Genomic DNA, 25149 nt, shown 5'->3' with positions numbered 1-25149 from the left:
GTGCGGTGGAAGAAGTTCCTCTCAAGTACAGGAACAAGGGGTTCTGTTCCTGGTATTACTTCAACCCAAAGGCCCAGGGCGGTCTGCGGTCCATCTTGCACCTGAGGGGCTTCAACAAGTATCTAAAGAAGCTAAAGTTCTGCATGGTCTCCTTGGCTTCTATCATCCCCTCCCTGGATCCGGGAGACTGGTATGCCATCCTCAGCTTGAAGGATGCATACTTCCACATAGCAATCTTTCAAGGTCACAGATGCTTCCTCCAGTTTATGGTGGGGCTCCACCACTGCCCATTTGCAGTCCTACCGTTCGGCCTGGCAACCGCACACAGAGTGTTTACCAAGTGCATGTCAGTGGTGGCTGCTTACCTCGGGTGTCAGGGTATCCAGATTTACCCATACCTCAATGACTGGATAAAGGCAACTCCAGGTCTCAGGTCCAAGAGGATGCTGTGGTGTTGCAAGCCACGTGCTGCTCCCTGGACCTACTGGTGAACGACAAAAAGTCCTACGTTAGTTCTGCTGCAAAGGACAGAGTTCATTGGAGCGATGCTCAACTCAACTTGTGCCAGAGCCTTCCTGCCACTAGAAAGGTTAAAGACATTGACGGACCTCATTGCAGAGGTCTCCCTGTTCTTTGCCTGCACCTGCTGGGTCACCTGGCAGTGTGCACATACGTCCTCCATTGTGCCAGGCTCTGGATGCGGCCCCTGCAACAATGGCTGGCAACAGTCTGTTTCCAGTCCAGAGATCACCTGGACAAGGTCATTTCTATTCCCCCAACGGTACTTGTCTCACTGCAATGGTGTACCAATCGCACGACCGGCCTAGAGGGGGTTCCATTAGACACCCCCCCCCATCACTCCATCGAGTTGGTATCGGATGTCTCAGATCTTGGCTGGGGTGCACACCTTGGCGACCTCCAGACCCAGGGTATGTGGTCTCCCGAGGAGATGACTTACATATAAACTTCAATGAACTCAGGGCTCTCTGCTTGGCATGCAGAGTCTTCCTATCTCACCTGTCAGGCAAGGTGGTGGGAGACCTGATGGACAATATGGCCTCAATGTTCTACATTAACAGGCAAGGGGGAGCATGTTCGTCAGTTCTCTGCCAAGAGGCACTCTGTCTATGGGACTTCTGCATCAGCCACAAAATCCATCTGGAAGCTTGTCACCTCCCTAGCGTCAAGAACATGCTAGCAGATTACCTGAGCAGGGACTTCTCCTCTCAACACGAGTGGTCGCTCCACCTGGAGGTAGCCTGCATGATCTTCCATAAGTGGGGAACTCCCCAAGTGGACCTGTTCACCACTAGACTAAACAGCAAATGCCACCGGTTTTTTGCGGGGCAAGGACTCCTTCTCCAATGCCTTCCTCCGGTCGTGATCAGGGAACCTGATGTACGCATTCCCTCCAATTCCTCTCATCAGTAGGGTCCTGGCAAATATCAAGAGAGACAAGGCACAGGTTATCATGATCGTCCCGGCATGGCCTCGCCAGCACTGGTTCTGCAAGCTCATGAACCTGGGAGCGGCCCCGCCCTGCCCCTGCCCAACTGACAGGACCTGCTGTCACAGGACCACGGTCAGCTCCTGCACCCCAACCTCATGACCCTCCACCTCTCAGCGTGGATGCTGTGTGGCTGAACCCAGAGGAGCAGACCTGCTCGGATGAGATCCAGTAGGTCCTCCTGGGAAGCAGGAATCCCTCAACCAGACTGACTTACCTGGCCAAGTGGACGAGGTTTTCCTGCTGGGTGTCCGAGTGTGGCATCTCTCCCTTGCACACTTCCGTACAGTCTATCTTAGACTACCTGCTCCATTTGAGGAACCAGAGCCTTGAACACTCTTCTATTAGAGTGCATCTCACTGCCATCTCCACGTTTCACCCATCAATCCAGGGCCAGATGGTGTTTTCTCATGACATGATGGTCAGATTCTTGAGAGACGCTTCCCACAGGTACGGACTCCTGTCCCACAGTGGGATCTTAACTTGGTCCCTTTGAGCCACTGGGTTCCTGCTCCCTTTCCCACCTGTCATGGAAGGTCGCATTCCTAGTGGTAGTGACATTGGCAAGACGGGTCTCTGAAATTAAAGCCTTCACCTCAGGACCCCTGTACACAGTCTTCTACAAAGATAAGTTTCAGTTGCGGCCCCACCTGGCCTTCCTGCCAAAGATGGTCTCCACCTTCCATATGAACCAGGACATTTTCCTCCCGGTGTTCTGTCCCAGACCGCAAAAGACCAGTGAGGAGAGGTGTTTTCCTCCCTGGATGTCCGGAGGGCCTTGGCTTCCTACTTAGAACGTACCAAGCCTTTCCGAAAATCGACTCAACTCTTTTTATCACTAGAGCAGATAGGATGAAGGATCACCCAGTGTCCTCGCAGAGGATTTCCAATTGGATCACCTCATGCATAAGGACCTGTTACGACCTGGTGGGGGTTCTGCCGCTGCCGATTGTCAGAGCCCACTTGACGAGAGTGCAGGCGTCTTTGGCAGCCTTCCTGGCACACATCCCTATCCAGAACATCTGTAGAGCTGCAACGTGTCCTCTGTTCACCTGTTTAACTCTCATTATGCCATAACACAGCAGGCCAGAGACGACGCTGGGTTCGGCAGAGCTGTGTTACAATCTACACATCCGTGAAGTCCTACCCACCTCCAGGGGTACTATTTTGGAGTCACCTAATATGGAATGGACATGAGCAAGCAGTAGAAGAAGAAAAGACTGTTTTGTAACTGGTGTTCTTCGAGATGTGTTGCTTATGTCTATTCCACAACCCATCTTTCTTCCCTGCTGTCGGAGTTTCTGGCAAGAAGGAACTGAGGTGAGGGGAGCCGATGGTACCCCTTCTACCGTGTCACGCAGGCGCCACTCCAGAGGACACAAGAGTGGGTCCCCTACAGATACTGCTGAGGGAAAAACTTCTGGCACCGGTGCATGTGGCAAGCACACACACCTAATATGGAATGGACATGAGCAACACATCTCAAAGAACACCAGTTACGGAAAAGGTAACTGTTTTTTGTAAGGGCTACTCATGTAAGAGTTTTTGGGATAGACTGATTACGTTGAAAGGCTAACGGCATTACATTTTTAATGGAGCTGAGAGCGCTTATGTCCTCAGGGGATGCTGAGAACCTCACAGGATAGCACTCTGCCATTGGGAAAGTGAAGATTTCAAAGTGACATGACAGATTTTGAAAAAACAAATACTTTTTGTATTAAAAAAATAAAATAAAGACCATTATGAGAATTGTTTGTAAAGTTTACAATGAAAGCTGATCTCTATTAACTGAAATTTATAACTGTGCAGAGTGGAATATAAATTAATATAACCGAGATTCTGCTATTTATTACAAGAATTTTTTTTTTATTTTATTCTTCTTCACACAAAGGGAAAAGGAAGAAAGGAAAGAAAAGGAAGGAGAGCTGTAGAGGGGATAAATACAGCCTACTGTGATATTTATATTTTGCTTGTGTTTTTAGAATTAAATATGTCTAGACCATAGATATCCACACAGTTGTTATTAAGCCTTAATTTGAGGCTACCTATATCATTGTCGTAATCCATTCATCTTCTGTGGTATTGACTAATAATTTCCAGTGTTGTGATTGTCTTGATGCTATACTGATTGAGGAATTACTAAGTTACTTTTTAGATCATTCAGTAGGCACAGAAATTTTTGAAAGGATTGATAAAATTGATACATGAGTTAGTGTTTAATGTATTCAATCTTTCAATGGGTAGCAAAGCTTTCACATGGAGTAATGATGACCTTGACTCATTTTTTGTATAATGTAATTCTTGTGTACATACAGAGAACTCCAACCTAATTAATGAATGGTGCAGTGTTGCTTTATTTATTATATAATCTTTTTATTATCAGATCAAGCGGATTTGAGTTAATGATTTGGCACCAGTCTTTGTGACTCAAACCATAGCATCATGGCCTGAAATTTGAGACATCCCAAATTAGTGGATTCTTTCGAAAAGATAGTCATAGGTTTTGCTATACTAGAAAAGAGCAAGGATCTAATTCTGTAGGCCTTATTGAGGCAAAATTTCTGTTGCTTTCAAGAATACTGACTTCAGTGGGAGTTTTGTCTGAATGAGATTTACAGAATCAAGCTATAATTCCAATATCCTGCCTGCAACCATGGTTCCAGTGTAGTGCTGTATTTGAGGGTGCAGGGAATTGCTTCCTGAACTTGGTGTAAACAGGAATTGAAACAGGATCTTTGATTTCCTGTCTTAGTTTCATAACTATAAATAGCATCGTTAATAGTTATAAAATTTTCCAATATTTTTTTTTTACAGTCTAGTCATAGCAACTGACTCCATTAATTACCTCCTCTGGGAATGAAGCCACATGCTATGGGGATTAATTTCATTGGGTGCCCTCTTGCTCTCTAGTTATGGGACATGATAAGAAGTAGGGACCAATCTGTTTTATAGCCTTCATAATTCTTGATACCTCAATTAAGTCCCATTCTTTTTACCAGGTTACACAATCCTTGTGTTTGCAATCTCTTGTAATATGCCATATATGAAAATACCACTCTCTCTCTCTTAACTACCTACATTCCCCTTTTTGTGACTGCTTCAGTCTCAGAAAAGTTGACCAGATTTTCAAAGTGAAAAACAGAGACACCTGTCACATGTAGGAGGGAATGGGCCATGTGATCATTTAGGTGAGAGTCAGGGATCGATACAATGATGGCTTTTGGTAGCCGGGGGGCGGAGGGGAGAGAAAAGAGGGTAACCCCTCCATGTTCAGCCAAGCAACAGCTCTTCCAGGCTCATTCATGGCCCCACTCTTGCCTTAAAAAATTGAAAGTGTAACACAGCACAGTAAAAGATGGCGATAATAGCATTTATCCTTCTGCACCCCTTTGTTTTCTCTCAGTTCAGACACATTGTGGCCTGTGCCTTTATTTTGTTAAATTTCCTCTCCTCCAGGTCATGCTTGAATTCTTCCTCTCCTGCTTTTTAATCATTATCCTCCCTCCCTCCTTGTTTTTCTCTTCTTTTAGTCTGTATGCTTTTGTTTACCCTTTCTTTGCCCATTCCTCCTACCTAATGGCACACTCATTCACTCTGAGTCCTCTGCCTTTCTCTTCCCAGACTCAGAACTGTCTCCCCCATTCCACATCATTACTCAAGCTCTGAGGAGGGGAAACATGGATGTTGAATTGGTCAGCTGCTTAAGCAGTCTGGATATGAAAGCAGTGCAGCTTAGCTGTTGTGATACCTGGATCTTACCTCTGGGATCTGGGGAGGACAGTACTGCTTCTCCTCTCCTCCCCTTCCCCGCATGGAGCAAGTGAGCAGGGAGGAGCTTAAGCATAGCAGATTGATGGCTCTGCATCATGCCCCTCACATGCACATACAACCCCAGTTAGGTACAGTTGGACCTGATTCCAGTGTTGCCAGCTCCTGTGATTATGTGAGAATCCCAGCTTTCATTTAGGCTAAAAACTTTTTTTTTTTTAATCTGGTTAAAGAGAAAATCTTGAACATGTGAACCCTAACAGCTCACAAACCAGAAGGCAAATAACCAAAAGCAAAATCTGTACTTTAAAAAACAAAACAAAAAATCCTCACCATTTTTGAGTCAGTATCCTGAATGTTTGCAGCCCGACTCCTGATATTTTTAATGTTTGGCGATTGCCGTGCTATCATGCAGTTTTTTTCCAGAATAAACTTTATAACTAAATAGTGACGTTTAAAAAACAAAACAAAAATCTTTACAGAGTATAGGAAGATGGCAAAAGTCAAGAAAGAATTAATCAAATTTCCATGAAAGGAATATTTCTTGAAATTCATCCTGTTCATTTAAATGGCATGTTAGTCTCTGTAAGGCCCTGGTCCAGCACTTGTATCTGCATGGGTCTGATTGTGACTCTACCCATGTGGACCCATTTGCAGAATCAGGACCTACATTTGTTCGTCACCCCAGACCTTTTTATTAATAGTATATGAAGATTAGGTTACAGTCAAATTAATTTCTGGTAAAAGTCCCTTAAAATCAGTGGAGTTACCCAAGAAATGTGTAACCTTTAATGTTTAGTCTTTTGCAGTCCTATGATTTCTATGAAGAATCTAATCCTCAACAGAAATATTTCTGTTTATTTTGCTGCTAGGTCTCTGAAGTTAAAGACATTCTACAGCCCAAAGTTGCCACTCCCTCCAAAAAAATTAAAACAAAAATAAAAAGTATTATCTCTTATCTATGTGCCTACTTGTGAGTATCATCATCATAGTTTCTGAGCACCTGTGTGCCGATATGCTGTATGAATGTGTTCTCTTTTGAAAAATGATTTTAAATGATTTTTACTTATACTTTAAGTCAAGTATAGAAAATGACTTGAAACTATCCTCCTCTATTTTCCAGGTTTAAATTACTGTTCAGCCACTTTGTCAGTATTAAAGCTCTCAAGTGCCAATGCTGACAGAAGAAGCCATACCTTAAATGATCCTGCAAAATGAAAATCTTATTATCTGTAGTGACAGCTCTTGCAAGTCATAAAGCACAACAGGAGAAAAGTAAACCGGCTCAGTGTAATAAAACATGAAAATCAATGTTCGAGATAGTTTCCTCAAGGCAAACACTTTCATCTTTTGAGGACATTTGACCAAACATAACATCATTCACTGATGGCTTCTGATATCTGCATGGGGGGGAAGAGACCGAGAGAGTGAGAACAAGAGAACGTTTGTCAGGACTAAGCAGTCTTTTTGGGGGAGAAAGAAACTGACTGAGACCAGTTTAATCCTAATGCAGTCATGCTGTCACTTAGCAATATGCAGGCAGTCAGAGCAACAGGTTTTTTTTTTTTCCCCAGACTGTCCTCATTCAGTTGGAAAGGGATCAGGTGTTTAGTCACTCAATTTAATTTGCGGGTGAGTTGTTAGAAGGACTCTCTATTTTTTTTTTTGGCATTTATTTGGTGATCTTTTTTTTTTTAAGCATAAAATAAATGTGAAGCCAGGTGGTGTGTTTTTAAAATCTCTGTCCGACGCAGACTGGGTAACAAGAAATGCACAAGTTGGAAAGGAGCATTGTGTAGTGTTTAAAGCAGGGTACTGAGGCAGGATTTCTACTTTCCATTAGCAAATCTGCCACTACTTTAACCTTTTGGTACCTTGGTTTCCCAATCTGTAAAAATGTCTATAATAATTTTTAGGTAAATTAGACGGACTCGAGATGTGGGTTCAATTCCTGTCTGTTCCACAAACTTCCTATGGGACCTTGCACAAGTCACTTAATTCTTTGTGCCTCAGCAATAATTCTTGCTTTCACCTACCCTTCTTCTGTCTTGTTCAGTTAGATTGCACACTTCTTAAAAAGTGCATGTTTATCTGTGTTACCAAAGATCACCTAGCCCTGTGCTCTAGTTGCTTTGGCATAACTTAAACATACAACAACATTAATACTCAAATACAACTAAAACCCAGCAGTATAATTCAGTATATCCCACTATCAGCAAACTAACAAGTAAAAAAGCTCACATTGCTCTCCCTTGCAACAATTTTCTACTTTTACATTTTTTTTGCTAAACCTGCAAAATGTTGTCTATTGTAACTCCTTGCTTTTAAACACAACTTCTGAAAAATTCACAAATATGAGTTGAAATTTCCCAGCCCTTTGGTCTGTGGAAGGACCAAAATCCCTTTTGCTGTTTTGGTGCATAAGGCTGGAAAAAAAGCCAACCCATTTTTCACGTAGAGGCATTCTGATTGTACTTGTTACTAGACCTCAAGAATAAAGAGTTGCATTTTGAAACTTGAAATGGTATGGACTATGCACTTAAGGCAGGTTTCAGAGTAACAGCCGTGTTAGTCTGTATCCGCAAAAAGAACAGGTGTACTTGTGGCACCTTAGAGTAAATTTATTAAAGCATAAGCTTTCGTGGGCTGCAGCCCACTTCATCGGATGCATAGAATGGCACATATAGTAAGAAGATATATATATACACGTACAGAGAAGGTGGAAGTTGCAATACAAACTGTAAGAGGCTAATTAATTAAGATGAGCTATTATCAGCAGGAGAGAAAAACTTTTGTAGTGATAATCAAGATGGGCCATTTAGATAGTCTCTAATTTGCAAACACACAAATGCTTTAAACTTTACCCACACACAGAGCCATCCTCTCCATAGGCCAGAATGGGGCAACAGCCGCAGGCCCCGTGCTTCAGGGGGACGTGGGAGCTAGGGTGGCCCGGGGGGTTAGCGTTAGCCTGGCGCCATCAGCAGGGGTTGGGCCCGCCGCCACACTCACCGGCAGGAAGCGGAGCGACCCAGCCCGCTCCGCCCCACCCCGGCTCCCAGTGTCACTCGGGGGGACGGGGCGGAAGTTGGAAAGAGGTGGGGCGGGAGCATGGGGAAGGGGTGGAGTGAGGGCAGGGCAGGGGTTTGGGGAAGGGGTGGAGTGGGGGCGGCACCTGGGGCAGAGGGGTGTGTGTGTCCCAGGCCCCGCACCCCTGTAGGGATGGCCCTGCCCATACAAGCAGTAGTTAGTTGAAAGTCAAGACTATATCTGTATGTGAATGTCTGTTTGCAGGATTCAGGTCACAACTTTGTAGATTTCACTGTGCCTAGAAGCAGTGATAACTCTTTTGTGACACTTCCTGATTTTCAGTAATAAGGCATTTACCTCCAATGTACTCACACAGGCTACTCTGTATCCGGGGGGGAGGGATAGCTCAGTGGTTTGAGCATTGGCCTGCTAAACCCAGGGTTGTGAGTTCAATCCTTAAGGGGGCCATTTAGGGATCTGGGGCAAAAATTGGGGATTGGTCCTGCTTTGAGCAGGGGGTTGGACTAGATGATCTCCTGAGGTCCCTTCCAACCCTGATATTCTATGATTCTTCCTCCTGCTGGAGCAGAAGCAGATATGGCTAGTGAATGAAGGAGCTGTGTCTGGCTCCCTGATGGTCCACTGCTTTTATGCCCTCCACTGAGCAGATTTTGGCTCAGGAGAGAATATGGCCCAAAATCTAGACAATGCTTTCACATATTGAAGAGTGACTTCCTGCTTCTTTGGGAATTAATGATTTGGGAATATTTATAGTGTTTGCAGCCAGGGAGATGGTGCGCGAGACAGGAGCAATTGTTCAAATACACTTGGCTCAGTGTTCTGCCATCATACAGCTCAATACAATGTTTGTCACACTTCCTGGTAAGAAATGCCTGTCTTAAGCCATATTAAAGTCCCTGTTAAATGCGAGGAAAAGATTTAACTATGGTAATCACTATACAGGTTGATTTACTTGCTCAAACCGCTGTATCTAACTGAATCAGTGTCTTTCACTTGGACAAAACAGAACTTTCTTCTTCAGGTAGTGTCCCCATGAGTGCGCCACTGTAGCTGTCTGCATTCCTGCACCTCTAATCAGAGAATGTAGGTAGCCGTGTCCGTTTGGCCCACACATGTGAACTGCCTCAGTTCCTTCTCTACTGCAGAGCTCCTAGTTGAGATCTCCGAAGTGGAGGGGAGGAGGAGGGTGGATTGTGGAGCACCCAGAGGGACACACATCTTGAAGAATCGTTGTTGCACAAGGTGAGTAAATTCCTCCTCTTCTTCGAGTAGTGTCCCTATGAGTGCTCCACTGTAGGTGACTTCACAGCCGCATCCCTCATGGAAGGCTGGGGCTTCAGAGTGGAGTCCGTTATTGACAGTAGGATTGTGGAGCCGAAGATGGCATCTGAGGCTGAGTCCCACATAATCGCATAGTGTTTGCGAAAGTATGGGCATAGGCCCAGGTTGCTGCCCTGCAGATTTCTGAGATGGGGACATCTTTAACAAACGCAACCGAGGTAATTAAGTAAACTGGACTGCTACTCGCTCTGTCTCAGGCCAAGTGTGGTTGAGAAGGAACTGAGGGCAGTTTGCCCACACGACGCTAGATAGCCTCGAGGCAGACCACAAGGGAGGAAGGGCGCATGTGCAGGCTGAACGGATTCTGCTACCTAAATTTTCCAGTTTAGAGATGCAGGGGGACAGACATAGCTATAGTGGAGCACCCATAGAAAAACTAGTCAAAGAACCATTGTTACTGCACAAGGTGAGTAACTTCCTCATACACCAGGATAGGGTAGTGGAAGAATCCAAGACTGACACAGAACTGGGTACCAGGACCCCTCCTTATAAACCTTAAAGAAAAAGGTAGATTTTTACCCTGGAGCCCAGCCATTATCTCACAAACCTAATGAGAGAAAGTGGACACTCCAAGTGTCAGTGAACCAAGAGCTGATAATGTCCATGAAGTCAGGTGACAATCAAGGTGGAAAGACGTCGCTGGACAGTACCAATTGTAATACCAAACCTATATTCTGAATATGTGGTCACCACTGAGGCAGGTAGGAGGCAATATGGCCAGCAGCACAGCTGCTACCAGCATATCGGGCCGTTTGTGCTGGTAAAGACACAGTGCAGTTTACTCCCTCCCCAGAACAGTGGGGAAACTGAGAGATTGTTAGCCTCAAAGGCCTGGAGGCACAAAAAGAGTTAGGTGTTTTGACGCTGAGCATCACAGCGCCTAGAAAATCACTGGAATACACAAAGCCAGAGGTGGACCTCAGACTCCCTATCCAAGCTTGAGGAGAGATGTGTGTTATAGAATACAATTCACCAAAGTCAGCATTGCTGGGGAGTTGCCTACGTTAACCAACTGACCAGAGTAGGGTGTGTTAAGCCCCACTCCAGTCATAGAGAGAGCTGCCTTGGGCTGAGCTGCAGGGAGGTGACAGTGCTGCTAACGATTTATAGCCAGGGACCTTCTTTGGAGTGAACTGCCTATGCTGTTTTTGCAAGAAGTGGTGGTGGAGGGCAAGGGAGGAAGACCTCCTTCATAACCTTTAGCCAGTGGTCGGGGTACTCACTTGGGATAAGAGTTCAAGTCCTCCCTCCATCTGAGGGGAAGGAGATCTGCCGCCTCTCGGGTGAGGGCCTAATCACTGGGCTGTGGGATAGTCTGACACGGGAGTTCCATCGGTCTCTCCTGTTGAAGCTTTTCCACTGTGGATAAATAGAGTCACTGGAGCAGGAGTACTGGACCATTGGATTCTGCCATCCTTGGTGAGTAGTCTAATCACCATGCTACACAGTTGTTCTCACGGTCATTTTCTCTCTCTCTAAGGCCCAATGAGTCTTTTGTTATTTATCCACAGTGGAACAGCTTTAATAGGAAAGATTTATGGAGCCCACGGCCTGAAAAGTGGCAGATCCCTGTTTAAATCCCTTCTACCACTCAGATGGAGGAGGAGCTTGAGCTAGGGGTCTCCCATATCCCCAGACAAGCATCTTGACCACTGAGTGAGGTCCTTCCCCTGACTATTCTTTGTGAACTTGCCTGAGGGGCCTTATCTGGTAGGTGTGTTCAGAGGGTGCCTACTGGAGTGGGCCCCACACACGGCTTGGGCAGCTGAACAACTGTCTTCCTGCTTTGTGTATCACTCTGAGGCTTAGGTAGGAGATGGGTGTCTGGGCATCTATAGGGAACCAGTGGTGTGCATGCGCAAAGGCAAAAACATAGTCACTGAGGGAACTTTTACTGAAAAAATGTAGTGAGTGACTTTAGGCACCTACAGAGTTCAGTGGGAATTTTGTAGGTAGCATTGGTGCCTAAAAGTGGGACTTAAGTCTGGGTTTTAGCTGCCTAAGTACATTTGTGGATCTAGGCCCAAGTGACAGTCTCCCTTCGTAGGCTATTCCACAGGCAGTACAATGTTCTCTCCCTTGCTCAGGGCAGATCTGAACTGAAGCCATAGTCTATCCCTGTACCTCTGTAGAATAAGAACTGCAGACTCAGGAAGCAATGCTTACCCACCTAGAGCAATATAGAGCCTTAGTGAAGCTGACTGTATGTCAGTTCTCACAACCATGCCAGGGATGTCTGAAACATAGATGCAGTAAAATTGTGCCTAAATGCTTAAAACATCCATTCACCTAACAACTCTACCTCCACCAAAAGCTGCAAAAATAGCTTGGAAAACATATTTTCTGAAGACATTATTTTTAAGTGTGTTTTAATTACCGTGGCTTTCTTAGAAAATCTTTCAACTTTTAAATGAGTTGTTGCCCAGGGACAAGCCTTGGAGGTGATCAAAGGACTAAGTGGTTGCATTTAATACATGCAAACAAATATTAAGACAGCAATGCTGTCTATTTTACTATAATTGTCAAAACCCACTTCATGTAGCCTGTATTGCACTACATCAGTGGTGGGCAACTTGCAGCCCGCGGGCCATATGCGGCCCATCAGGGTAATCCACTGGCGGCAGTTTGTTTACATTTGCATGGCCACCTTTATGTTCCCGGCCAATGGGAGCTGCGGAAAGTAGCGTGGGCCGTAGGGACATGCTGGCCTCTGCTTCCCACCGCTCCCATTGGCTGCGGGTGACCATGCAAATGTAAATAAACTGTCTGGCAGGCCGCAGGTTGCCCACCACTGCATTACATAGTGTGACGGATAGAGGCTGTGATTTTCCCATTTTGATGGGAAGCAAGCAGGGACCAATTGGCACTACCTTTAACAGAACTTTAACAAGTAATGAAAGCAATTGTGCATAAATAGAAAAAGGTATGCTGGCCATAATTTCTGTGGAAATGGCAGCAAACAGTACTAGTGACACCTTGTATATTGATTTGTGTGAAAAAGAAACCATACTTTTTGTGTAGGATTTGATAGTTATTCAGGCTGGACAGAAATAATTACAATGTCAAAAAAAAAATCCCACCCTGTAAAAAGACGATAAAAACGCTAAATAGTTTATTATTATTTATTTATCCTTATGGATTACCTAAGAAGTGACATAGAATCATAGAATATCAGGGTTGGAAGGGACCTCAGGAGGTCATCTAGTCCAACCCCCTGCTCAAAGCAGGACCAATCCCCAATTAAATCATCCCAGCCAGGGCTTTGTCAAGCCTGACCTTAAAAACTTCTAAGGAAGGAGATTCTACCACCTCCCTAGGTAACACATTCCAGTGTTTCACCACCCTCCTAATGAAAAAGTTTTTCCTAATATCCAACCTAAACCTCCTCCACTGCAACTTGAGACCATTATTCCTTGTCCTGTCCTCTTCTACCACTGAGAATAGTCTAGAACCATCCTCTCTGGAACCACCTCTCAGGTAGTTGAAAGCGGCTATCAAATCCCCCCTCATTCTTCTCTTCTGCAGACTAAACAATCCCAGTTTCCTCAGCCTCTCCTCATAAGTCATGTGTTCTAGACCCCTAATCATTTTTGTTGCCCTTCGCTGGACTCTCTCCAATTTATCCACATCCTTCTTGTAGTGTGGGGCCCAAAACGGGACACAGTACTCCAGATGAGGCCTCACCAATGTCGAATAGAGGGGGATGATCACGTTCCTCGATCTGCTCGCTATGCCCCTACTTATACTTCCTAAAATGCCATTGGCCTTCTTGGCAACAAGGGCACACTGCTGACTCATATCCAGCTTCTCGTCCACTGTCACCCCTAGGTCCTTTTCCGCAGAACTGCTGCCTAGCCATTCGGTCCCTAGTCTGTAGCTGTGCATTGGGTTCTTCCGTCCTAAGTGCAGGACCCTGCACTTATCCTTATTGAACCTCATCAGATTTCTTTTGGCCCAATCCTCCAATCTGTCTAGGTCCTTCTGTATCCTATCCCTGCCCTCCAGCATATCTACCACTCCTCCCAGTTTAGTATCATCCGCAAATTTGCTGAGAGTGCAAACCACACCATCCTCCGGATCATTTATGAAGATATTGAACAAAACCGGCCCCAAGACCGACCCCTGGGGCACTCCACTTGACACCGGCTGCCAACTAGACATGGACCCATTGATCACTACCCGTTCAGCCCGACAATCTAGCCAACTTTCTACCCACCTTATAGTGCATTTATCCAGCCCATACTTCTTTAACTTGCTGACAAGAATACTGTGGGAGACCGTGTCAAAAGCTTTGCTAAAGTCAAGAAACAATACATCCACTGCTTTCCCTTCATCCACAGAACCAGTAATCTTATCATAAAAGGCGATTAGATTAGTCAGGCATGACCTTCCCTTGGTGAATCCATGCTGACTGTTCCTGATCACTTTCCACTCATGTAAGTGCTTCAGGGTTGATTCTTTGAGGACCTGCTCCATGATTTTTCCAGGGACTGAGGTGAGGCTGACTGGCCTGTAGTTCCCAGGATCCTCCTTCTTCCCTTTTTTAAAGATTGGCACTACATTATCCTTTTTCCAGTCATCCGGGACTTCCCCCGTTCGCCACGAGTTTTCAAAGATAATGGCCAATGGCTCTGCAATCACAGCCGCCAATTCCTTTAGCACTCGGATGCAACTCATCCGGCCCCATGGACTTGTGCACGTCCAGCTTTTCTAAATAGTGCCTAACCACCTCTTTCTCCACAGAGAGCTGGCCATCTATTCCCCGTGTTGCGATGCCCAGCGCAGCAGTCTGGGAGCTGACCTTGTTCGTGAAGACAGAGGCAAAAAAAGCATTGAGTACATTAGCTTTTTCCACATCCTCTGTCACTAGGTTGCCTCCCTCATTCATTAAGGGGCCCACACTTTCCTTGGCTTTCTTCTTGTTGCCAACATACCTGAAGAAACCCTTTTTGTTACTCTTGACATCTCTCGCTAGCTGCAGCTCCAGGTGTGATTTGGCCCTCCTGATTTCATTCCTACATGCCTGAGCAATATTTTTATACTCTTCCCTGGTCATATGTCCAACCTTCCACTTCTTGTAAGCTTCTTTTTTATGTTTAAGATCCGCTAGGATCTCACCGTTCAGCCAAGCTGGTCGCCTGCCATATTTACTATTCTTTCGACACATTGGGATGGTTTGTCCCTGTAACCTCAATAGGGATTCCTTGAAATACAGCCAGCTCTCCTGGACTCCTTTTCCCTTCATGTTAGTCCCCCAGGGGATCCTACCCATCCGTTCCCTGAGGGAGTCGAAGTCTGCTTTCCTGAAGTCCAGGGTCCGTATCCTGCTGCTTACCTTTCTTCCCTGTGTCAGGATCCTGAACTCAACCAACTCATGGTCACTGCCTCCCAGATTCCCATCCACTTTTGCTTCCCCTACTAATTCTTCCCGGTTTGTGAGCAGCAGGTCAAGAAAAGCTCTCCCCCTAGTTGGCTCCTCTAGCACTTGCACCAGGAAATTGTCCCCTACGCTTTCCAAAAACTTCCTGGATTGTCTATGCACCGCTGTATTGCTCTCCCGGCAGATATTAGGAAAATTAAAGTCACCCATGAGAACCAGGGCATGTGATCTAGTAGCTTCTGCGAGCTGCCGGAAGAAAGCCTCATCCACCTAATCCCCCTGGTCCGGTGGTCTATAGCAGACTCCCACCACTACATCACTCTTGTTGCTCACACTTCTAAACTTAATCCAGAGAGACTCAGGTTTTTCTGCAGTTTCGTACCGGAGCTCTGATCAATCATACTGCTCCCTTACATACAGTGCTACTCCCCCACCTTTTCTGCCCTGCCTGTCCTTCCTGAACAGTTTATTACCATCCATGACAGTACTCCAGTCATGTGAGTTATCCCACCAAGTCTCTGTTATTCCAATCACGTCATAATTCCTTGACATCACCCAGGACCTCCAGTTCTCCCGGCTTGTTTCCAAGGCTTTGTGCATTCGTATATAAGCACTTGAGATAACCTGCTGATCGCCCCTCATTCTCAGTATGAGGCAGGAGCCCTCCCCTCACAGACATTCCTGCCTGTGCTTCCTCCCGGTATCCCGCTTTCCCACTTACCTCAGGGCTTTGGTCTCCTTCCCCCAGTGAACCTAGTTTAAAGCCCTTCTCACTAGGTTAGCCAGCCTGCTCACAAAGATGCTCTTCCCTCTCTTCGTAAGGTGGAGCCTGTCTCTGCCCAACACTCCTCCTTCATGGAAGACCATCCCATGGTCAAAGAATCCAAAGCCTTCTCTCCGACACCACCTGCGTAGCCATTCATTGACTTCCACGATTCGACGGTCCCTACCCAGGCCTTTTCCTTCCATGGGGAGGATGGACGAGAACACCACTTGCGCCTCAAACTCCTTTATCCTTCTTCCCAGAGCCACGTAGTCCGCAGTGATCCGCTCAAGGTCATTCTTGGCAGTATCATTGGTGCCCACGTGGAGAAGCAGGAAGGGGTAGCGATCCGAGGGCTTGATGAGTCTCGGCAGTCTCTCCGTCACATCGCGAATCTTAGCCCCCGGCAAGCAGCAGACTTCTCGGTTTTCACGGTCAGGGTGGCAGATAGACGACTCAGTCCCCCGGAGGAGAGAGTCCCCGACCACCACCACCCGCCTCCTTCTCTAGGGAGTGGTGGTCGTGGAACCCCCTCATCTCAGGACAGTGCATCTCATGCCTTCCAACCAGCGGAGTCTCCTTCTGCTTTCTCCCCCCAGACATATCATCTGGTCCACTCTCCGCAATGGTACCTGTGGAGAGAACATGAAAGCGGTTAGTTACCTGTGCCCACGTTGCTGGAACCTGGACATTCCCCCTTCTTCTTCTGGAGGTCACATGTTGCCAAGCTTCTTCACTGGCCTCTTGGCTCCGCTGTGCAACCTGCTCTAAATCTTTAGAGCTTTGTGCCCATAGAAGCATATCCTGACTTTTGTCCAAAAAATCCTCATTTCTTGTATGCAACGCAGGGTCGTTATCTGTTGCTCCAGACCTTCAATCTTCTCTTCCAATATGGAGACCAGCTTGCACTTTGTACAGACCCCAATATGAGCAAGAGGATCCAGCAGTTTCTTGGGGAAGTGGATAGGACCAACCCCTGTCCATTCCTTCCCTTACATGTAAACATTTGCAAGAAACTCCAGAAGGGGAACTTCCCCAAGTTTTCCTCCCCCGTAGCCCACTCCTGCAGGTTTTTCACAGAAGGGGAGTGATTTGGCCTTATAATTATAGTAAAGGGATATGTTCTGCTCAGAACACTCATATTCAGAATTCTCACCTATATTAAGGTGATGGGAATGTAACATTTTAGGCATCTAATACAACATTGCCACTAAGTGAGAGTGCTAAATTTCAAAATCATTAGTATAATGTTATGGTTTTCAATAATAACCACCATTATCTGAATTTCTCACTATATTGTTACAAAGCAAAGGGAGAGAGGTATTAAACTAGGTTCTCAGAATTGCCAGTCTTGTTCTGAGGTGCGGGAAATGCTTTTGACTTTCCTTCAAATATTGCTATCCATCCATTGTAGTCCCTACACAATTTTTTTTAAAATTTGCACTTGGATAAGGCCTCACTACATGTATGGAACTATGTTTGGTATTTAACTTCAGTATGGCTGAGTAAGTGCTGATAAGAGAACAAGAAAAATAATCCATTAAAATATTAGGAGTTCAGAATCCAGTGAGTGAGACCTAGAGTATATCGGGATGGGTAAGAAATTGGCTTGAAATGGAAGCAAATTGGCATTTTATTTTTTTGGTTTTGTTTTGGTTTTCTATAGATGGGACTTTGCAGGCCACTTCTGGACTTGGCAACAGCTTATAGCATTCCAAGTAGAGCTAGGCCAACTATTCCTAATAAACAGTGTCCGCACTGCACTCTTTGCAATCTTTGGAATGTTATGACTGAACAAGCTTCGGCCTGTGAGTTGCTTGCAAAATGTCTGTTGTGATTATTCCTTCCTATATTTCATCTGCAGAATTCTATATTTGAGCTGCAGTTGCGGTTTTAACATTAGAATGTAGGTTTATCCCCTAGGACACATGCCTTTTTTTTTTTATTTCTCCACACTTTGATCAGGTGACTGAAACTTTTAACTGCCTGCTGTTTCCTTGTGAAATGAATTTCATTTTGCCATGAAACAACTTTTTGTTCATGGTGAAGTGAACCCTGGCTACAGCCTGAAATTTGCTTTCCATGAATGTGTGTATGCTTAAAGAAAACGTTTGTGTAACTTGTTCATGTAATACAAAAAAGGAGTATTAACTGTTCAGTACTAAATTTTATTTAGAATTGTAAATAGTTACAAGGGTCAAAACGTTCAAAATTAGAAACCTCAAGTTAATCTCATAAAGCCATAGTTAAGCACCTAAATAAGAAGCTTGCTGAGCACCTAGCAGTTAGTGGGTGGTCCTCACTTTTAAAAATGAGGCCAAATGTTTAGATGCTTTTATATTAAAGCTGGTTGGGAAATGAAATTTTTTATTTATTTTCATTGACTTTTGGGGAGGCTTTCTTGAAAATCTGAAAACCAAAATATTTTCAATTTTTTAGTTTAAATCTGAAAAAAAAAGGTTTTCAGTTGCTAAAAAAAAAAAACAAAAAAAAGTATTTGGTTGTTTTTTTTTTTCCAATGAAAGCCCTGATGAAAATAGAAATATATTTAATCTCCCTGTACTATCTGCCTTAAGTGAAAGAAAAAAAGTAAACATATTAAGTGCATTCCTCAAAGCTCTCTTCCTCCCCACAAAAATCTTCTTTTGGTTTTAGTAGTAATAAGACGTAGGACTTGATGGCGCTTGACGATAATCCTTTGTTCTCATCGTACATCTTTCATCTAAAAATTTCCAGTATTATATACAATGCTGAGACTTACATTTTTAAAACTGTGCTCATGAGCTATATGCACCCTGGTCAAATACACATGCACACAGTAATGGGTGTACGTGCAAATCTTTGACTTATATGTGCAGATCATGCATTGTGCATGTGCACTTTCTAAAAATATGGCACATAAAGGCTGTCTTGCCTACGGTCACCTGCAGGGTCGTTGAAATGTCCACGATGGCTAGTCCCCTACTAGGCCACATTACAACCATTTACTTTCCTCTTGAATATGAAAAGGAAGAAGAAAGAGTGATCAGCACAAAAGCACAAGATCTGCTTAATAACTGGCATAATCCAATAGAAAAATAAAATAGCAAGAATAAGGGAAGGCTTTTTCAAACTGGGAATAAATGTTAAATCTATAGATCATCTGTTTGGCTGGACTTTACTGGTACCAGGGAGTGCTGTTTGGGAAGCAGTTATGAACTAAAGGAACATTGTCAGCACTCTGCTCCTGTGTGTGATGACAGTTCGGCACAAGGAGGTAGCAGATGTAGTAATTAAGTGTTCTCAAGAGGCTGTAAAATGAGCTGATTAGGTGAATTACTAGACCTAGCAAAGCCACATCAGGATCAAGAGGCAATCATGCATCGGGAAATATTAGAATTGATGGCATCTTGAAATTCTCTTCTACGCTGTCTGTCATGTGCGGTAAATAAAGGAGGTGCTCTAATGTTAACATATCCCAAGGAAGGAAAGAGAGAAAAATATTTGACACTCTTGTTTAAAGTGCTGATCAAACCTTGTTCATTTGCTTTTTGATCATGTACATCCTCTCTAATTCTCACACACACAAAGCCACAGTCTTGTCTCACTTTTCAGCAAAGATTCAATGGTATTGTGCTATAGTGTTAACATTAAGGCCATGTCTCTATTATGGGGAGTATACCAGTGTCGCTACAGCATAACCCCATAGTGTAGATGCAGTCTTCACATTTATCCATCAGTATAAGAACACCATCTCCACTAGTGACAGTAGTGAAGACGATGAACGCATTCTTCGGTCAACCTGGTTACATACACAGTAAGTTGGCATGCCTACATCTCTCAGGGTTGTGGATTATTCGCATCCCAGAGCAACGTAGCTATGTCAGCCTAAATTTAAGTGTAGACCAGGCCTAAAACTCATTTAAGTAAGACTCTTATTACCAATGTTCTGTGTAGCCTGTTGCTCTATCATGGATGCATGAGTTATAATGGAAAATGTATATTGCCTGTAGTAAAAATGATGATATTTTTCATCCATACATCTCAAAGTATTTTACAAGAGTGAGTGAATGTTATTGTTCTAGTTTTACAAACAGGGTAATTGAGCCACAGAAAGGATAAGTTATTTGCCCCCATGTCACTCAACAAGTCAATGAAAAGAACTGGGAATACCACTCAGTTTCTCCGATTACTAGTTTTTGCTCTTTCAGCTGGCCACAGATGCCTAAGAATCCACAAGAACTGGACCAGCATTTTCTGCAGATCTTGGCCTTCTACTAGAGCTGCTGACAGCAACCCCTCACTATTCCATTCTGCTGCATCCCCACCTCCCACGGGACAATATGATAGCTCATGAACAGCTGTGCCACTGTGGGAGTGACTCAAGTAACTGATATTTGCAATTAAGGCCTCATCCAGAGAATGCCAAGCATCTGCAACTGCCATTGAAATCAGTCTTCAATCCTATATGAGATCACAACCTTGACTTTCTCATTCAGAGAGCAAAATCTCATTTGATTTGGGGCTCTCGTTTTAAAAACTGTTCCACAGTGATTTACATCCCTCATTTACTTTTAGTCTATTCCAGCTGTGTACTTTAAGATCCTTCCCTATTAGAGCCTTTACATAGGAGGCCCTCTGAGTAATCAAGAAACCATTTTAGCATTTGTGATTTCTCAGGTTTGTGTCATGTACCAGGTTATAGTCCAGTGGGAAGGGCTGGTTGTCAAAACCTCAACGGTTTTTCAGTCAAAAACAGAAAATGGTTTTCAGGAAGGAATTTAATGCGGAACTTGTTATTCCAGCTAGTGGGTAACCTGGTTATGAACGGCATCAGTTATTTACAGTAGAACCACAGAGTTACGAACCGCTTGGGAATGGAGGTTGTTCGTAACTCTGAAATGTTTGTAACTCTGAACAAAACATTATGGTTCTTTCAAAAGTTTACAAATGAACATTGACTTAATACAGCTTTGAAACTGTACTATGCAGAAGAAAAATGCTGCTTTCCCTTCATTTTTTTTTTAATAGTTTACATTTAACACAGTACTGTACTGTATTTCTTTTTGGGGTTTTTTTGGGGGGAGGGGACTCTGCTGCTGCCGCCTGATTATGTGCTTCGGGTTCCACTGGGTGTGTGGTTGACTGGCCAGTTCGTAACTCTGAGGGTCTACTGTATTAAGAAAACATGCAAAACCAAAAGCTTCTTTGCAATTTATTGTCACATTAAGCAAACAAAAAAGCATTGTTTCTTTTTAAGCAAATAGAAAATACCACCTTTTTGCTACTACACAGAATATATGCCACTTATTACACTAGATGGTATTATTATGTATTTATTTGAATTAATGTAGAAGGTAGGGGCCCTAGTCATGGACCAGGACACTGTTGTGCTAGACGCTGTACAAACACAGAACAAAAAGACTGTCCCTTCCCCAAACAGCTTAGCATCTTATGAGCAAGGATTTAAACGAAGACTTTTGGACATCACTAGTGGTTTTCTTTCTGAGGCTTCAATTTCTGGGTGCCCAACCCAAGACACCTTTTAAAAGCATTGAATTTTCAAACTTCCCTCAGCACTTTCTGAAAATTAGGACCCTTTAAGGTATCTCAAGTGGGGCACCCAGAAATTAAGACACCTAAAGTCACTAGTCATTTTTAAGACTCTTGGCCTAATTTTGACCTCTTGCTTGAGTCCATCTAGTTGGCAAAAGTCATTTCATTATTGGCTTTAATTCTGAAAACCTTACTAACCTTTCCTAGGTCATATGTCAGATAGTATATGTATATTGGGACCACAAAATGGCATACATCCAAGAAATCAACAGTGAAAGAAATATACGCCATTTGCAGTCAGAAAAATAAATAAGTTAGAGGTCCTTGTGAGGGGAGGGAGAGAATATTATATCAGGAGACAATCTACCCTACTTTCTTTTCTCACATTCTTAATTCCGTGACTTTTACTTGCTTTATCGCTTTTCCTGATTCCCTGCAGGCCAACGCTTACAGCTAAGCCTCTGTTTTATCGTGCACTGCTCAAAACTTTGTCAGAAAATGACTTACACTGCTGCGTTTGATAGTGGCTGCATGATTGAAACGACCCACCTACTGGTTGCTCAAGGTCCAGATGATCACCAAAGTTTGAGAGAAATCGTAATGACAGCCCTGGAACAGCTGGAAGATTGTTAAAATATATGCTCTTTTATTACTTCCAATAGAAGGCCAAGAAATTGAATAAACTTTTTTTATTCCATCTAAAAACAATTATCCAGCTCCCATCTCACTGTAATATCAATATCCAAAGAAGAATATTAGGTTTTGACACCATTTGATAACACAGTCATGTTGCAAGAACCACTTCTGAGCAAAGTCATGCAATTTGCATTGTCCATAGTAGTTCTAATTGTTCATTTTGTGGTCTTTGATAGCTGCCTCCAGACTTGACTGCCATTGGACCAGCACAAATCAGCTTTACAACACACTGGTATTGCAATAGTCACAACCATTAGATCATGCAGTGTGTCTGATAAAATGTAGACATTCGGTGATAGTGGCACCATTCATGCCTCTAAAAATCAGGCTCCATTGAAGTTTCTGTTGTACATTTTCAATGGCTTTTATTTCTGCTGAAATTTGATAACGCCATGAACAGCTTTCTATTACAATACGAGAACAGAGACATCTCTCTATGCCCGCTATATCTCTAAATAACATTCACATTTTTTTCATCTTCAAAGTGCTGTACAAGCAGTAATTCATCCCCGTGATCTGGATATATAATTAAATGTTTATCACCATTTTATAGATGTGAACATGGAGGGAGAGAGGCCATATATTTTTTTGCCCAAGGCCATAGAGAATCTTGTGCCTGCGTAAAGAAGGCAACCTAAGAGTCAGCTTCATTCCTTCCTCTCTCAAGAAGGGGCTGTAAGTACTTCTGTTCTGATCTTGGGGTGATGTCATTTTGACAATCGCTCCAAAGAAAAAGGAAGCCAGCACTTAATATTTTAAAGCCAAGGAGGAAATCAGTAGCAAAGTGAGGTCTCCTGTAGACACAAAACTGGAGCTGTAGGGGCACAGACTGTTGTGGTGGTGTTTTGCAGTTCATCTTTAAGTTTCTCACTAGGGTAGAATGGAATTACTCATATCCTTAAAATTACAGATATGCTTAAGTGCTTTGCTGGAGCAGGGCCTCACTTCTTAATTCAGCTCAAGACCCAATGGGATGAATCTAAGGTTGTACTTCATACAATAGGGCCTTGTTTTGGATTAACACATATTTTTGTTACCATTCTTTCCTACGTAGAAGTGCAGTTTTCAATGTGAAATGTGTATACTGTCTAGCTCAGGGGTCTCAAACACATGGCCCATGGGGTTTATTTTCTGTGGCCCACCAGCTCCCTGCGGCACCCCCGCGCACCGCCCTCCCCAGCATTTACCTAGAGCGGCTCTGGCCCCGGCACGCACCAGGGGCAGAGCAGGCTCCCTGCCTGCCTTCCTTGCCCCCGCGCCACACCGGGAAGCAGCTGGGACCTGGGGGAGGGGGGACCCAGGGGTTTGTGTGTTGCCCTGGCTGCTCCTCCAGGGAGATTTCAGGGAAGGGATTGGAATGGGGGAAGGGAAGGGGTGGGAAGAGGCAGGGCAGGGGCAGGGCCTTACAGAAGGGGTGGAGTGGGAGCGGAACCAGGGCAGCAGGGGTGGGGTGGTCAGTGGCGCGGCCCTCGGGCCAATGTACTAGTCTTCATGTGGCCCTCATGGTCATTTGAGTTTGAGACCCCTGGTCTAGCTAGTCCATTTCCTCCTGTCTTCAGTATTTTGGTAGGGACTGATCCTGCCGAGTGCCTCTTACAACACACTGAGTGTCCTCAACTCCTGCCAAGGTCAATGGGATTTGAAGGCACTCAGCATGTTGTAGGAGGCACTCAGCGCACTGCAGGATCATTATGTCAATAATCTCTAGAACAGACGTTCAAAACCTCACAATATGATTGCTAACGGCACAGATGCAGGCCAGACAGCCTAGTGCATGAGGTACTGAAAAGGGACTTAGGGTAACTGGGTTCAATTCTTGGTTCAACCACAGATTTCCTGTGTGATTGTGAGCAATTCAGTTAATCTCTCTGTGCCTCAGTTCCCCATCTTTTAAAATTGGCATAATACTTCCCTACCTCACAGCGATGTTGTGAGGCTAAAATCTGTTATTGATTTGTGAGGTGATGGTGGTGAGGCTCATATTGGTACATAGACAGATTTGCCAATGACTTAATGAAAGACCTAATGATGAATAGAAATAATAATAAGCCACAGGTCACCTTAAGAGAAGGTACATTTAGCAAATTAAAAGTTGTAGACTATGATGTATGCCTGCCTAGATGCATGACAGCTGGTATCGTTGCTTCTATACTGTTGTAATACAGGAAAGTGTTTCACCAATGTAGTCTATAGGGCCGGATTTTAAATATTCACTTTTTCATTCATGAGTAGTAATGTGAAAAAAATCTGCATATTAAAATATTTTTGTCTTTTTCTTCTTCTTCTTCCCTTACAGCTCATGGCCAATGCTATCCTGTTTGTCAGTGTAAATTTGTATGGGATCTTTGTGAGGATTTTGACGGAAAGGGCTCAGAGAAAGGCGTTCCTTCAGGCCAGGAACTGCATAGAAGACAGGCTAAAGCTGGAGGATGAAAATGAAAAACAGGTCAGTTTAAAAGCACTCTTGCTTTATCTCTTCTTTCTTTGGTATCATTATAGATACATGCACTGTAAGTTGAGAGACTAATTCATGAGGAAAGGTCTTTAATTACCTTATTGCCAGGGGAGTTTCTCTGCTTTGCATTTTACTCTTGATCTGCCACAAAAAGACAGCAAACAGGAGCATCCACATAGTTAGCATTAGCTCAAGCACCAACGTGGAAAATTTCTAGGCCGGGGAGAAAGGTAACATTTTAGACTATATAGAAATCATATTTTTATTTGCATGTGGAATGTAAGGTGGATTTTAGACATCCTGTACAAATCTCTCTTCGCCTAGGTGTATGTCTGCCCCTCCTATTAATATTAATGAGCGTTATGGTAAAAAAACACACTTTACAGGGAGAACAGACTCCAGTGTTGCAGCAAAACAGTTTGGACCACAATCCATCCCTCCACTCATTTAAAAAAAATACTGGTTTTAGTATATTTCACTTAAAACTACAGCAATCAGCCTTCCACGCTGACATAGAAATAAGGTACGATAAGGAAAATCGCTGCAGCAAAACTCATTATCACTTACTTGATGCCTGATCCAAATCCGGCTGCAGTCAGTCTTTCTGTTGACTTCAGTGGAGTTTGGATCAGGTCTTTGTTGTGATATACTGT

The 25149-nt window shown here is 44.0% G+C and overlaps 1 protein-coding gene across 4 annotated transcripts in view; it reads left to right on the top strand.

Annotated features, from left to right (window-relative positions):
* The window catches only part of ADCY1 (adenylate cyclase 1), a 225643-nt gene that overhangs the window by 58219 nt on the left and 142275 nt on the right, over positions 1-25149 (top strand). For 3 of the 4 annotated variants that reach the window (XR_012157423.2, XM_073332758.2, XM_073332760.1), the window contains exon 2: positions 24338-24487. Coding sequence is in view for 3 of the 4 variants with exons in the window: in XM_073332758.2 (XP_073188859.1) it covers positions 24338-24487 (150 nt within the window). In the remaining variant the exon portion in view is untranslated. Of the gene's footprint in view, positions 1-9544; positions 9569-24337; positions 24488-25149 lie in introns of those variants that run through there. The other variant, XM_073332761.1, reaches the window with a different exon arrangement.

This window comes from Lepidochelys kempii, chromosome 2, assembly GCF_965140285.1.
Source record: "Lepidochelys kempii isolate rLepKem1 chromosome 2, rLepKem1.hap1, whole genome shotgun sequence".
Lineage (NCBI taxonomy): Eukaryota > Metazoa > Chordata > Testudines > Cheloniidae > Lepidochelys > Lepidochelys kempii.
The sequence above is the reverse complement of the archived record's forward strand: the minus strand, read 5'-3'. Positions and strand labels throughout refer to the sequence as shown.